General features: G+C 42.2%; 1 protein-coding gene across 2 annotated transcripts in view; it reads right to left on the bottom strand.

The window, feature by feature from the left end:
- Nucleotides 1-5,109: 5,109 nt before the first annotated feature.
- The window catches only part of LOC138739083 (serine/threonine-protein kinase 24), a 50,855-nt gene continuing 41,481 nt past the window's right edge, over nucleotides 5,110-14,483 (bottom strand). Inside the window, exons 7-12 of one of the 2 annotated variants that reach the window (XM_069890542.1) lie at nucleotides 13,879-14,064; nucleotides 12,695-12,840; nucleotides 11,595-11,721; nucleotides 10,923-10,991; nucleotides 10,571-10,707; nucleotides 5,110-9,252 (exon numbers count right to left, since the gene is read on the bottom strand). In XM_069890542.1, coding sequence (XP_069746643.1) covers nucleotides 9,219-9,252; nucleotides 10,571-10,707; nucleotides 10,923-10,991; nucleotides 11,595-11,721; nucleotides 12,695-12,840; nucleotides 13,879-14,064 — 699 coding nt within the window. In that variant the 3' untranslated portion in view covers nucleotides 5,110-9,218. The remainder of the gene's footprint in view (nucleotides 9,253-10,570; nucleotides 10,708-10,922; nucleotides 10,992-11,594; nucleotides 11,722-12,694; nucleotides 12,841-13,878; nucleotides 14,065-14,483) is intronic. The other variant, XM_069890541.1, reaches the window with a different exon arrangement.

Here is a 14,483-nt window from a genome sequence, read left to right as displayed (position 1 = left end):
TGTTTAGTCCAACAACATAAGAAACTAATACAGTATTCATTTGTTTAAAGTTCAACACAAATATAAGGACAAACTTTTTAAGTGTGCAGTATTTTTTTTTATATTTTATTTTAAAAATTTCCATACATGTATCTAATAAATAAAAGTGTTGGTTAAGTTAACAAAAAATGACAAGAGTTACATGGTTTTTATCCCACCCTTACCCTCCCCTCCCTATACCCTCCCTCCTGCACAAAAACTATACAAAAGATATAAATGAAATATATAGTTATATGAAGTATAGAAAAGAAAGAAGAAAATAGTTACCTGGATTGGTTCACACACTACGATCCCACATTCAACCATTTTAGGGAAGAAGATGAACATTGGTCTCAAGAGGCTGGAAGAACATTTTTACATATTTATCCCTAAACTTTGCATATACGCTTCCAAAATTTTGAAAAGGTAGCATATTTATTTCTTAAATTGTATGTAATTTTCTCCAAAGGAATACAAATTTGAATTTCTGCATTCCATCTCTCCATACCTAAATATGTGTCTAATTTCCAAGTCACTGCAATACAATTCCTTGCCACCTCTAATGCAATTTTTACAAATTTCGTTTGACTCATTGATCATTTCAACTTGTTCCTTCTATATTTCCCAATAAGTCTGGTTTTTGTGGAAATACGGTACCTGTAATTTGCTTTCACAAATTTCCTAACTCCACCCAAAAAGGCCTTAGTAGAGTGTAAAAGAAATTCCGATCTCTTCACCACATCAAAAGCATTTCTCTGATAAGACTGATTTCATTCTATTCAATTTTTGCAGCATTAAATATGTGCCCTCTCTTCACATTAATGTTGGACTCGTTAAAGGAGTTCAAATGGACCAATGAGGCTCACAACGCTTTTGAGCAGACCAAGGAGGCCCTGGCCCACACAATGATGCTAGTAAACTCACGAATGGATGTACCGACGGCCCTCACTGTCGATGTGTTCAACATAGCAGTGGGCGCTGTCCTGGAACAGTTTGTTGATGACTCATGAAGACCCCTGCAGCCACCAAACTGAAGTTCAGTACATTTGACCGGGAACTACTCGCCACTTCCGATACTTCCTGGAAGGTCATCCATTCACTGTCTACAGTGATCACAAGCCTCTTACTTTTACCTTCTCAAAGTCCTCTGACGCATGGTCTGCCCGACAGCAGAGGCATTTATCCTACGTCTCTGAATTCATCACTGCTATCCGACATCTTTCGGGTAAGCACAATGTGGTTGCAGACACACTTTCCAGGCCGGACGCCAACACTACGTCGCAAGGCATCGGCTACCATGATCTGGCTCAGGGATAACAGAATGACCCAAACACTCAGGAGTTCCAAGACCTCCCACTTGATGCTGATGGCACTACCCTCCTATGCAACATCTCCACTGGCCAACTCTGACCTCTCATCCCCGCCAAATGGAGAAAGTCTTCGATATGATCCACGGTTTGTCCCACTCCTCAATCCGAACAACAGTGCGACTGGTGTCCGCCAATTTGTTAGGCACGGCCTGCGTAAACAAGTCACGGAGTGGGCGAAAACCTGCACAGATCACCAGACGGCCAAGTTCCAGTGGCACACCAAGCACCAACTCCAGCAATTTGACGCCCCAACCCGCAGGTTCTAACATGTCCATCTTGACATAGTTGAACACCTGTCAGTCTCCCGGGGGTCACGCTACCTACTCATGGTGATGGACAGGTTTACTCTCTGGCCAGAGGCCAGTCCTATTCCGGACACCTCCACGGAGACATGCATCAGAGCTTTCCTCGCCACCTGGGTCTCCCATTTTGGCGTGCCGGCAGACATTACAACCGATCAGGAGGGCACAATTCACCTCCACTCTTTGGACAGAATTCCCCAGACTCCTGGGGACCCAGTTGCATAGCACCACAGCTTACAACCCTCAGGCCAATGGATTAGTCGAGCACTTCCACCGCCATCTCAAATCAGCACTTATGGCATGCCTTGAGAAGCCCAACTGGGTAGACAAATTGCCGTGGGTTTCTTCTGGGGATTTGCACAGTGCCCAAGGATGACCTCGGGACCTCTTTTGCCAAATTAGTCTATGGAAAGACCATCACAGTACTGGGCCAATTTCTCCCTCCAGCAACCAAGCACAACACTGAAACCAGTCATCCTCAAATGGTTGCAAGACAAACTAGGCTCCATTGCACCACCCCCGCCATCATGACACAGTCAACCACCCTGCATCTACCCCCCGACTTGTCCTCCTGTGAGTATGCGTTCATCACAGAGGCATGCACAGGACTCCCCTTCAGCAATCTTATGAGGGTCCATACAGGAACACTTCGACGTTCACCCTTGACATTGGGGGCAAGGAAGTTATTCATGCTGGATCAGTTAAAACTAGCTTATCTGGACATCCCAGCCAGCACAAGATGCCCCACCAGTGTGTAGAAGTTGGCTGCCGAAACAGCTCACCTCACCCTCGATGCATCCAGAGACCATCGGTGCCAGTTCTGTGGTTGGGGGGCGCGCAATTGTGTGGCAATGCACGTTTGCAACAGCAACCTGGCCCAGCTTGTCACGTGCAGTTGGCGGGAGAGCCATGGCAAGGATGACATCACAGGACCATCTCTTCTGGTCTAGACTGGAAAGTCACGTACACGCTTGTGTCATTGGGACGGGACTGAGGACAGGCTTAAAGGCTGCAGTGCAGAATTCAAAATAAACCAGCTATGATACTCGAGCTCACAGTCTGTTGTCTCAATCTCTTTGCTGCGCTCTCACAACCCGCTACAGGTTAAAAAAATTAACCTAAGGAACGTCAAAAAGATACAACTCGAACAATTTAATTATCTGGGTGTAAAATTATAAAGTAAGATAATGAGTTATAAATGACCCCCATAACTTCTGGAATATTAAATCTGAATTATTAATCTTTTCCATGTTCAAAGAGAACATGATGCCACACAACCATGGATCAGGAGTTGATGGGGCATCATCCTTCCAGTTAATTAACATCACATGCTTCGCTAAAAGAGAAAAAAGAAATGGTGCGACTCTGAACCAAAGATAAAAGAAGAATCATTCGCTCCTGTTGTACTGAAGAGGCCACTAAAGGATTTGGTGTTAATTCTATATTGAAAATTCTTGATAAAATATGGAAAACCTTTCTCCAGTATTTTTCTAGACTAGGACAAGTCCAGAACATATGGATGAATGACACTTCTCCACTCTTACACCTGTCACACCAGGGAGTCATATCAGAATAAAAGCGAGACAATTTAGCCTTTAACAAATATGCTCTAGACAATATCGAGCACGTAATGAAGAGCTATTAACCAACTTGAGAATTAAAATGGTTTTATTTTTAAGTCAACTAAGAAAGTATTGAAGATCTCTGCCTGCAGCTGCATGCACGTGCAAAACACATACCTCTCAAACGTTTCATTTTCTTTAATGAACAGCATTCATTAAACATCTCGATAACCTTGTTGAACCTGCCCTGGTCAGCTACCTCAGAAAAAAACAAATGTGTTGAAAACCTTTAGTGGTCGCACCATGGTAAGTAGCAGTGCAATCTTCCTTGCATCAGGTTTCCTATTGAGTCCAGTAGCTTGCAGGTACAGTATAAATCATTGTTTGAACAACTTCCACACGTGGTCAACATTTCCAGTCCAATTTACAGCGTCAGGATAGTTTACACTCTCCATATTTTCTGCTGCTATCAACTAATTCTCATTCTGCACACTCCTGGTGTTTCTTCCACTCCTAGTATCATGTGATATTACTTTTATTGTAATAAAGAAACTTGGGTTCTTTTAATACAACTATAACCATATAGCAATTACAGTATGGAAACAGGCATCTCGGCCCCTCTAGTCCACACCAATTTAAAAGAACTCCACGAGTTCTACCTACCCACTCCCTGTCCATAACCCTCCAATCCCCTCACATCCATTCACTCATCCAACCTTCTCTTAAATTATTATACTTGATTAGCTAGAGTATTCACAACCTTGTGGAGGCATCCATTTTGAATCTACTCCTAATTTTAACAACTTGTCTCCGACTCCCTTTTGTGATCAAGATTATCACTAGCATTTTATCATTACAATGAGAGTGGGAGGCCACTGCCGAGAGAGACCCTTAGTGAGAGTGCAAGGTGCTTGGTGAGAGTCAGGAGTATTTAGTGAGCATGGTAGGCACTTGACAAATGTGCAAGGCATTTGCCTATACTCAGAAGTACGTGCAAGAGTGGGAGGCACCTTTCGAGTGGGTGATGCAATTGCAAAACGTGAGCCACTTAATGAGAATGCAAGGCTATTGACGGGAGTAGGGAGTCTTGGCAAGTAGGGGAGGCACTTGGCGGCAATGGGAAGCACTTGGTAAGATTGTAAGGCATGTTGCGTGAATGGGAGGCCCTTGGTGAGTGTATGATGCAATTGCCGTGAGTGGGGGCACTTGGCCAGAGTGGGAAGCATGTGGAGAGTGGGAGATCCTTGGCAAAAGTGGGAGGCCCTTGATGAGAATGTCAAGTGTTTGGTGAGAGTCAGGGGTATTCTGTGAGCATGGGAAGCACTTGATGAACGCATGAGGCACTTGCCTATATTCAGAGGTACACGGGGTGCTAGTGGCGGGTGCAGGGAGAGTGGGGGATGTGGGGTGAACATGGGAGGCGCTGGGCAGAGGGCACCTGACACCTTTGCAGGGCACTTGACGAGACAGAGGCATGAGGTGAGTGTGAGGTACTTGCTATAAGTGGGAGGCATGATGAGGGTGTGCGGCACTTGGCAAGAATGAAGCACTTGGCAAGAGTGAGGAACTGGGCAAGAATGCATGGCACTTGGCCATAGAGGGAGGCACTAGGCAAATAAGAGAATCCCGAGATGAAATTGTGGGTGTTTGGTGAGGGTGGCAAGCACTTGCTGGGGAGGGTGGGGAGTACCTTGGTGAGGGTGGCAGGCACTTGCTGAGGGGTGGAGTACCTTGGGAAAGGTGGCAGGCGCTTGCTGAGGGGGAGGTGGAGTACCTTGGCAAAGGTGGTGACAGGCACTTGCTGGGGGGTGGAGTATCTTGGTGAGGCATCGGGCCAGAGTGCAAGACACCCAGTGAAAGGGGTGACTTCTGTCCATTGTCAGGTTATGCCCTCCCCAGTAATAAAAACATCTTGCTTTAGTGCAGAACAAAGATTCAACTTTGCATCAGAATTCACGTTTTATTTAAAATCACTTAAAAGCTGACAGAGAATTTCAGTACATTGTGTTGAATGACAGAAGCAAGGATTATGTACAAGACTATAAACTGTCAGCAATGTTACACAAAATGAAATTTACACATTTAATTAGCATCTTTAATAAGTATCCTGTCATTATTAAACATCTTAAAGGACCAGATTTACTGCAACACCAGCTTTTTACACACAATTATAAAAATATTGTCTTTTTAATTGAATCTCTCCGTACATTTTACCTGTGTTTAAGAACATTTCCTGATGACCTTACTACTTTATTGCCATTATATATGCACAAAATACATTAATTACCAATTCTTTGATTGTAAAGTATTTGCAGTTAGCTGGAGCGGACTGGTACAAAAACTGCAACTCATGTACCGTTTAAAATATTAACACAAAAATACTTCCAAAAGTGCAGCCAGGTTCAAAAGTTGGCCATCCTTTTAATTTTTAATTTAGATATACAACACGGCAACAGGTCATTTCAGCCTCGGAGTCCATGCCACCCAATGAATCTACACCCCAGTATGGACTCCTGGGCCGAAATGGCCGGTTACTGTGCTATATGTCTAAATTGGAAATTAAAAGGTTGGCCACCTCTGTTCTAAACTCAATAGGAAAAGTGCAGCTCGCCAACACAGTAAAGGGCTAGACTGAGTCATGGCACTTCTGTTGTCGAAATTGTAACAGCTGAAGGTCTTAATTCGCGGATAAGGTCGAATGTAACCTTCTGCATTTTAAATAGACAATTATATAGTGCAAACAAATGGGGAAATGTGCATCTTTAAATAATGGAATTTAATCCAAACACTATAATCTAGGGTTCAGACTTCGTTTAACAAATTTTACGAGTGGATCTATAACTCGTACCATATGCCTGTTTTATTAGGTAGGCATTCACAAAGTAGCCGGTGTAAATTATCATGACCACTTTGTTCTGGTGATTTGCTAATATTTCTTAGTACCCACGTGACCCAACACCAACTCGCATACCCAGTCCACAGAAGTGACAGATGCAGTTTCTAATAGGATGCACCGTCAGTCTGCAAACTGGCTAAAGACAATAACTTGGAACAGTTGTCTTTCAGGATGAGACGAAGCAGGAATCAGCTCTCCTTGTCCTCAAAGTGGTTTACACAATGTAATAAAACAATCTGATCCTAGCTGGAACTCAATTATGGAGATTCTCAAAATGAATTAATTGAAACATTCCAAAGTCACACTTTTAATAGTCAAAAATGATGATGGATTTCATTTCAGACATCAGATGCAAGATGCCCAAACCACAGAAATAATAGACCCTCTCACACTTAGGATTCACTCAGATTGAGACCGGCACAACCTTAAATTGAAAGTTGTGTTTTAATTACTCTTCTCAATTAATTAAACCTGCAGGAGCTGTTTACTGGCAGTCTCAGAGACAAACAAATCATGTAGGAAAGCTTCTGATGTTAGCCAGACAACACAAACCCTTCAGTCAGGCTCTTGAACCCAAGGGCCTTAGGTTCTATTGCATAGTTAGAATGTTGCAAGCACATGACAAGTGAAAATGTGACAAGTGCCAGTCACACAAACACCAAGGTTGCACTATTGCATCTGCAAAATAAACTCATAACTCTGAAAATCTGACAAAGTTTGGAGAAACCATCTCCAACTTAAATGACAATTGTTTCTCTTTCCACTGATGTGGTCTGACCAGCTAAGAGTTTCCAACACTTTGTCTCTCTTTTCAAGTTGTTAATGTCATAAATTGAAGAAATGTTAAGCAAGTTTTTCAGTCCTAATGTTCAGAGATCTGATATACTTTTTGTTAAGAATCAGGAATCAAATGATGCAATTTATTGGGATGAAATTATATTTTGAAAGAACCAGAATGGGCTGCTCTGATCTGCAAAGGTTTTGATTTATTTAGGGTTACAATGAGGCTGATTGCTAGCTTGAGAAACTGCATCTTTGTCTGGGCTTGTTGCAGGTGCAATATGGAATTCTTTCAAAGACCTATTTTCCTTCCATTTGTATCAGGATAGGCCAAAGCTCAGCTGCCATCCCTTTATTTTTCTCACTTTCATGCATATAGTCTGGCAGTCTGATTCAGACTTTCATAACAGCTTTCACACAGCTCAACATTATTTCACCAGAGAAATAGCCTCCCTCCCATTCTCTGCTCCCTTGCAAAAAACAAACCCAGAGGTTTGAGCAGCATCCGAGGAGTGGGTGGGGGAGGGTAATTATTGATATTTTGGGTCAAGTCCCTTCACAAGTCCCGATTCCAGCATCTGCAGACTAGTGCCTTTGCTTCTCTCCTCAATTTTGGTGAAGGATCTCAGACCAGAAACATTAACTGGTTTACTTTCCTAACTAGTGAGCTTCTTATTTTTTTATTTGTGATTCCCTGCACTCACAATCTTTTTTGATTTCTGATTTATGGAGTTTTCTGAAATGGAACACTCAAGTAGTTCATGACTGATCAATGTTTTTTGGCAACACATAAAGTGTGATTTGGCCTTGGTAACACCTTTGAGCTCCTACAGCCCCTGTTCTTCATGACCTGACATCTGTTTCTGCAAATCAATGGTGATACTTCAGAATCTGTAACATCTGAAGCCAGGTGCTGGCACGCACTCAAGAACGCAAGAGAATCCAACTTTCTGATGCAGAAAATAATCTTCCCAGGCTATTTGCTTAGGAGTTGATGGTTAAGCTTCTGCAGAAGTTATCTTACCAGCTTAAACCTTAACTGATGTGAAAGGACACAAGGGACGATTAGCCATGAAACGTATAAAGTAGTCCATAAGGTCCAAACTAAACACTTCTTCAAGTGCCGACTGTTATCTTGACAGCCACGATTTATGTCAACTAAGAGACTTACTGAGAGGAGTAAGGTGACAACTGGCCATTTCAACTTTTGTTTTGACTCATTATGGAACCAAAGTGAAAGATCAAAAGAAATACAACTGGTTCGCCATTACTATGTCTTGCAAAGGTGAGATATCGATCATAAAGCTGATGACTGTTCAACTTTTGTCATCTTAAGGATGCCAGATTTCAAAAGTAATTAAATTCCACCAGACAAAAATTAGAAAATACTGAAAAGCAATGAGATAATCCGGGTTGGGTATTAAAAGTACAAAAGTGGCAAGGTCCTGAAAATAACTAAAAGTAACCAGAACATTGTTTAATCTATACAGGTAAATAATCAAGGCAATATTTAATAATGTCCTTGTCAGAGAACTACCCACAGAACAATATCCACAAAAGCAATCGGTTGCCCACGTGATTTGCACAGTTACTATGACCACTCAATTTGGAGAAGCAGCATCCGGGAAGGCACTGAGCACCTTAAGTTTTTACGACAGGAGCACACTGAGGCCAAGCGCAAACAGCAGAAGGAGCGCACAACAGCCCCGCCTGCCCACCCACTCTCCCCGCCAAGCTCCACCTGGCCTAACTGTGGCGGAATCTGTAGGTGCCACATTGGTTTTGTGAGCCACCTCAGAACTGGAAGCCGGTCATCGCCCACACAGAGGAGACTGAGCAGTAAGAGAAGTATGCGCCTAATGCACTCAAGATGTGTATCTTCAGTAAAAATAATTCTATATACAAATGTACACAAACTTAACGAGAACCTCTCTGTCTCCCAGAAATAATCATCAACGTAAAGCAGGTTACCTGAGGCACTGCAGAGGTTTCGTTTTCCAGATCCCAGTCCTAAATATACAATTTGGGATTAAAAAAAAACTTTAAAAAAAAATTGGTAGGCAATTCATCCTATCTGAAAATGTGCACAGTGGTAGAAATTGATAAAAACTAACAGCTTTATGCAGCACAACTGGCTGACGCTTGCTCTGAGAGATTGCATCTTTTGACGTTGTTTGCCCAGGGGAAAACCTATAATGGGGAAACTCTTGCAAAGTTGCTGTACGTGATCACTGTAAGACCACCTCCTCAATTTAGGTGGCATAGTCTTTCAAGAAACGAACATTACTCTTCAGTTGGAAGAACCAGCCCCACTTAATGAATATCTGCAAATAGAAATTTCAAAAATTACTCTTTTACCTTTATTTTTAAACTAAAAAAAAACATTTACCAAGAGAGAAGCCGATTCCACCACTGAAAGCCATGCTGTCCAATTGCACCCAATTAACCTACCAACCCTGTATGTTTCCGGAGGGTGGAAGGAAACTGGACTACCAGGGAAAACCCATGCAGGTCACGGGAAGAACGTACAAACTCCATACAGAAAAATACTAGATTCAAACCCATGCCTCTGGTGCAGTAATAGAATTGCACTAACCGCTATGCTAACCATGCTGCCCTGTGAATCAGTTACACTGGATATTAATTTTGGAACAATAATTGGCTTTTGACATTACACTGTAGTACTGGTTCATTTAATGTGAACAAAGTGGAGACACAATATGAAGAGATGTGAAAAGCTCAGGATTAACAAAGGAAGAGGCACTCCGAGAAAGTCTGCTGTGACTCAGTTGGGTGATCAAAATTTATCCTGATCACACAGACCCAATTATTTATAAAAACTCTCACTTCCTCCAAGATGATGTCTTTGCTTGAGGCATCAGTAAACAACTAGCAGGAATAGTCACTGTCCATCTGACCAGGTCCTGATAGTAACTTGAAAACTTCAGTCCCACCACCCTTTTCATTTCCTACATTCTAGCGAGAACAATCTCACCCCGAATTAATCTTTGGAACTCAGACATCTTTCTACCTTGATTCTCCTTCAAAGACACTGCATCATTCCTAAAGATTGGTCATAGAGCCATACAGCATGGAAACAGGCCCCTCAGCCTGATTCGCCTATGCTGGCCAAGTTGTCCACGTTAGCCAATCCTATTTGCCTGCTTTCTTCTCAACCTTTCCTATCATGCATCCCTGTAATTGTCCTCATCTCTACTGCATCCATTGACAGCTGGTTCCACTTACCCACCACCCTCTGTGTGAAGATCATGCCCCTCGAGTCCCTTCTAGCCTTAGACCCCCACAACTCTGGAGAGAAGACAGAATGGGTTCTGAATGGTGAATGGACACAGTGAACTGTGGGTCTCACAGGGCTTCATGCAAGATCAATCTGACCCTGTTGCATGCCAGTCCTCTAGATACACAAGCCAGATTGGTAGACAAATGGTAAAAGGTGCATTTAATTGGAAATGGAATTCAAATAGTATAACTTAAAAAGTTATCAATTGGACCTCAGATTCCATGAAAAAGTAGGGAATTTGGGTTCACCCGATACATTTTGAATGCCAATCTGAGCTTCGGGGGGGGGGGAAGCAAATTTGTTTAAATACTGTTATCACCTTTAAGGATAATAGAAAATACCTTTGAAGTCTTTGCACAAGCTGGCTCACGAGTGTGTCAGAAATGCCCGGGCAAGCTTCCTCTACCAAGAAAAAGGCCTCCCTCAGTTCATCTACTGCTTCAGTATAACCTCCTCCTGTTTGGCTCTTCTCCTTGAGCTGAAATAAGGTCCAATCAATCAATCAATCAATCAACACCCAAGTGCCAAGACCAGAGGGAACCCCACACCCCACCAGCCCATGACCCAGAAGACATATTTCAACCAATCAATTGTATTCTAGAATACGACTATAGATATGTGAAAGTGAATTAGAATATTTATCAGCCCATACAATCCAACACAATTATACTCTTATAACTGATTTTTGCTTACCTCAGTAAATAATGGAGAAATAATTGTTGGTAAACATTGAGACTGTGATTGCTTTGGAGCATCTTGTTCCTTAAAAAAAAGTTAATGATTCGTAATTAAGCACCACAAACTTGTAGATGTAAACATGCTTCAGTGAAACTCAACAGTGGGTCATGAGGAACTAAAGCAGGCCGATATTTTTTTCTTGTGTGGTGTGTGTCAATCCAGCCTCCCCATAACAGTTAAAAACACAATCTGCTGGAGAAACTCAGCAAGTCGAGCAGTATCAGTGGGAGAAAAAGAATGGTCAACATTTTAGGTCAGAATTCATCAGTATGAATGAAGGGCTCTAAGCCGAGATGTCAACCATTTCTCCCACAAATGCTGCTTGACCCAGAGTTCCTCCAGTACACCGTTTGCTGTCCCAGTTCCAGCATCTGCAATCTCCTGTGTATTTCCCTTTAAAGCTAACCAAGTTAGCTGCCTTACTCATTCTGACTGGTGTGTTCCAGACTTTAGCCTCTCTCTCTGGGTAAAGATTTTCTCCCAAGTTTACCACCTGTAGTTGCGTTACTTTTCCCTGACCACAAGATTACAGAGTTCAATTAAACTAAATCTCTGTTGTATCTTAACAACCAGGCAACACACTAACAATGTGAAAACAGATGAGCTTAAGACCAAGATTGACAGTACCTGATCTCTTTCATTGAGTTGGTCAGGCTGAGCTGCTCCATTTTGTAGTTTGACTGGGTCTTTTTCTTTGATTGTAAAAATCCAGTCACTTGTATCATCCCCTCCTGATGCTTGTCCTTCAGCTTCCCTAATGTTCAAACAGAACCATTACTAATCCACCTATTCGGTAAAAATGCTCTCATGGTAAACCAATCTACCTGAGCCAGAGAAAGATGATTACAAAAAATAAAAAAGTCACTACACATAATTGCAGTTGAGGCTTCAAAGGACTGTTTGGAGTATTGCAATCAGTTTTATGCCCAATATCCAAGGAAGGATGTGCTGGTGTTGGAGAGGATCCAGAGGAGATTTAGGAGAAATAATCACAGAGATGAAGGTGAATGTTTGAAGAGCATTTGATGGCCCGACCTGTTCTTGCTGCAGTTTCGAAGGGGGGGGGGGGGTAGCGGAGGATCTCATCGAGGCATACCGAATATTGAAAGGGCTGGATATGGAGCATTTCAGACCAGAAGGCACATTCTCGGAATAAAAGGACTTTTCTTTTAAACAGAAATGAGAAGTTTCTTCAGCTAGAGTGGTGAATCTGTGGAATTCATTCTCATAGACAGCTGGTTGCTAGTGGGATAGGCCATTAATGGGTAGATTTAAAGCAGATTCTTCATTAGTAAGAGTGTCAAACTGCACCTAGGTTTGATTATCTTATTTATATAGCATATTTATTAATAAACCAAAACTGGACATTTCACAGAAGTGTGATCCAACAAAAGTTGAATGAATAATCCAGGGAGAAAATTAGGAAGATAATCGGATGGGGTGAGATGAGTAGGGAGGGAGAAAACTTAATAGTTTCCCACCATAGACCTAAAAGAAAATTTTAAAACTGACACTGCAGATCTGAAACCAATGCAGAAAATGTTGAAAACCTCAGGGGGTCAGGCAGCATGACTGGAGATGGAAACAGCCAACGTACAGGTCTGAAACCATTTGGCCAACTTCTGAGTTATCTTTTGCACAAAGGTGTGTAAATGCGAGATTTGCGGAGTGCTTTTTGTTGGATGTGTCTCAGGCTTGGTTAGGCATATGTGTGCTACAACACTTACGAGTCAGATTCACCCGAGCTGGAGTCCTCGTGGTTCTGCTCTGCCTTCCACCTCTTGTATCGGTCAATCAGTTCAGTTAGGTAAGAGGTCTTTCGGGAGTTTCGGATGATAAATTTATGCTTCAGCAATTCTTTTGCTGTCGGTCTCTTGAATTTTAAAAAAAGTATTTGTTATTTCTTTATTTCCCCAACAGATAACTGGTCCTTCTGGCCCACAAGCCCGTGCCGGTCAAATACACACGTGACCAATTAACCTACAAACCCCAAATGTCTTTGAAATGCGGAAGGAAACCAAAGTACCCAGAAGAAACCCACATGGACATGGGCAGAACGTGCAAACTCCTTAAAGACAGCGGCAATTTAGAACCATGGCGCAGCAAAAGCATTGTTGTGCTCAACATCTGGGTCTTGTCATGGCAACCCTTCTAAAAGGTGACATGCTCGGTGCTTTGTCTAATCATTGCTGGGCTTGCTGATCTGGATCAGCTCCTGATTCACCAGCACTTTTATTTTAATTCTTATCGCTATTTTCAATTTTTATATGCGAGTTTGTCCTTCACTCTCCCTTCTGAAATTTCCTTCTCCCTTAGATGATCACAATGGTCTTCCTGTCCATTTCAGGGGCTCTGGATCAAATCATCCAACTACTAGAGGAAATGCCCTCTGAGACTATCAAGACCTTTTGTTATCAAATTCACTTTATAAACTTGCCCCTCAACCTTTGGATCATCTAGTGAAATAGTTCAGGGATCATTGGGTCTAGTTTAAAAATCAATGATGATCAGATCTCGGTACATTTTATAACCATAACAGGTTATGCACACACAATTTAAATAGAATGTATTGAATTATTCCATTTAGGTGCCTGGAGTTTTCAGAACCATGACAACTTTTAAAGGACTATGCAGTTTTGTAATCCTTCCTTTTAATGCAAGCCATTTATTGCTTCCTGTTTTTAAGATGTCCACAATGACTTGAGGTTTCCACTCAAGTCTAGCTTTACATAATTTGCCTATATTTTCAAAACCATCTAGATTCTTGAAAGTTGAAACCATCAGCCAGTGCAAACAGCTGACGTAAAGCCTGTGGATGAATCATAGGAGGACAAAAAAAAGTATTGAGAAACACCAGAATTCTCAAATTCATCACCTCATGTTTTCTTTGATAAACCAAAAAAATACTTACAAAACTCGGTTCTTTATTCAAGCATGCTTCCACAAATTCTTTCAAGGGTTTGCTATAATTTCCCTCCAGAGTTGGTGCATTGTTCTTGGGAATGAGAAATAAAACTTTCATTGGATGCAGTTCCGAATGCGGAGGCTCTCCTTTCGTAAGTTCTATTGCAGTTATTCCCAAAGACCAGATATCAGCCTACAAGAATTAGAAGGCAGGCAAATTAGGTATCACATTCCAAGATTTTTTTAATAAATGCTTATTGGTATAGATGGTTAAAGATATTTTAAATGTTCCAAGCTGCCAAATAACCATTCAACATAATGTTCAAAATACAAGTTCTTGCACATGTGGTGGAGCTGCTGTGGTAAAGCCACGCACCGGGAACAAGCTCCTGCGGTAAACCAGCCAACTGGGAGCGAGCTCCTGCGGTAAACCAGCACACCAGGAGCAAGCTCCTGCAGTAAACCAGCGCACCAGGAGCAAGCTCCTGCAGTAAACCAGCGCATCGGGAGCAAACTGATGCGGTAAACCAGTGCACCGGGAGCAAGCTGCTGCGGTAAACCAGCGCACCGGGAGCAAGCTGCTGTGGTAAACCAGTGCACTGGGAGCAAGCT

The sequence above is a fragment of the Narcine bancroftii genome, chromosome 7 (genome assembly GCF_036971445.1).
Source record: "Narcine bancroftii isolate sNarBan1 chromosome 7, sNarBan1.hap1, whole genome shotgun sequence".
Classification (NCBI taxonomy): domain Eukaryota; kingdom Metazoa; phylum Chordata; class Chondrichthyes; order Torpediniformes; family Narcinidae; genus Narcine; species Narcine bancroftii.
This window is presented reverse-complemented; position numbering and strand designations above follow the sequence as displayed.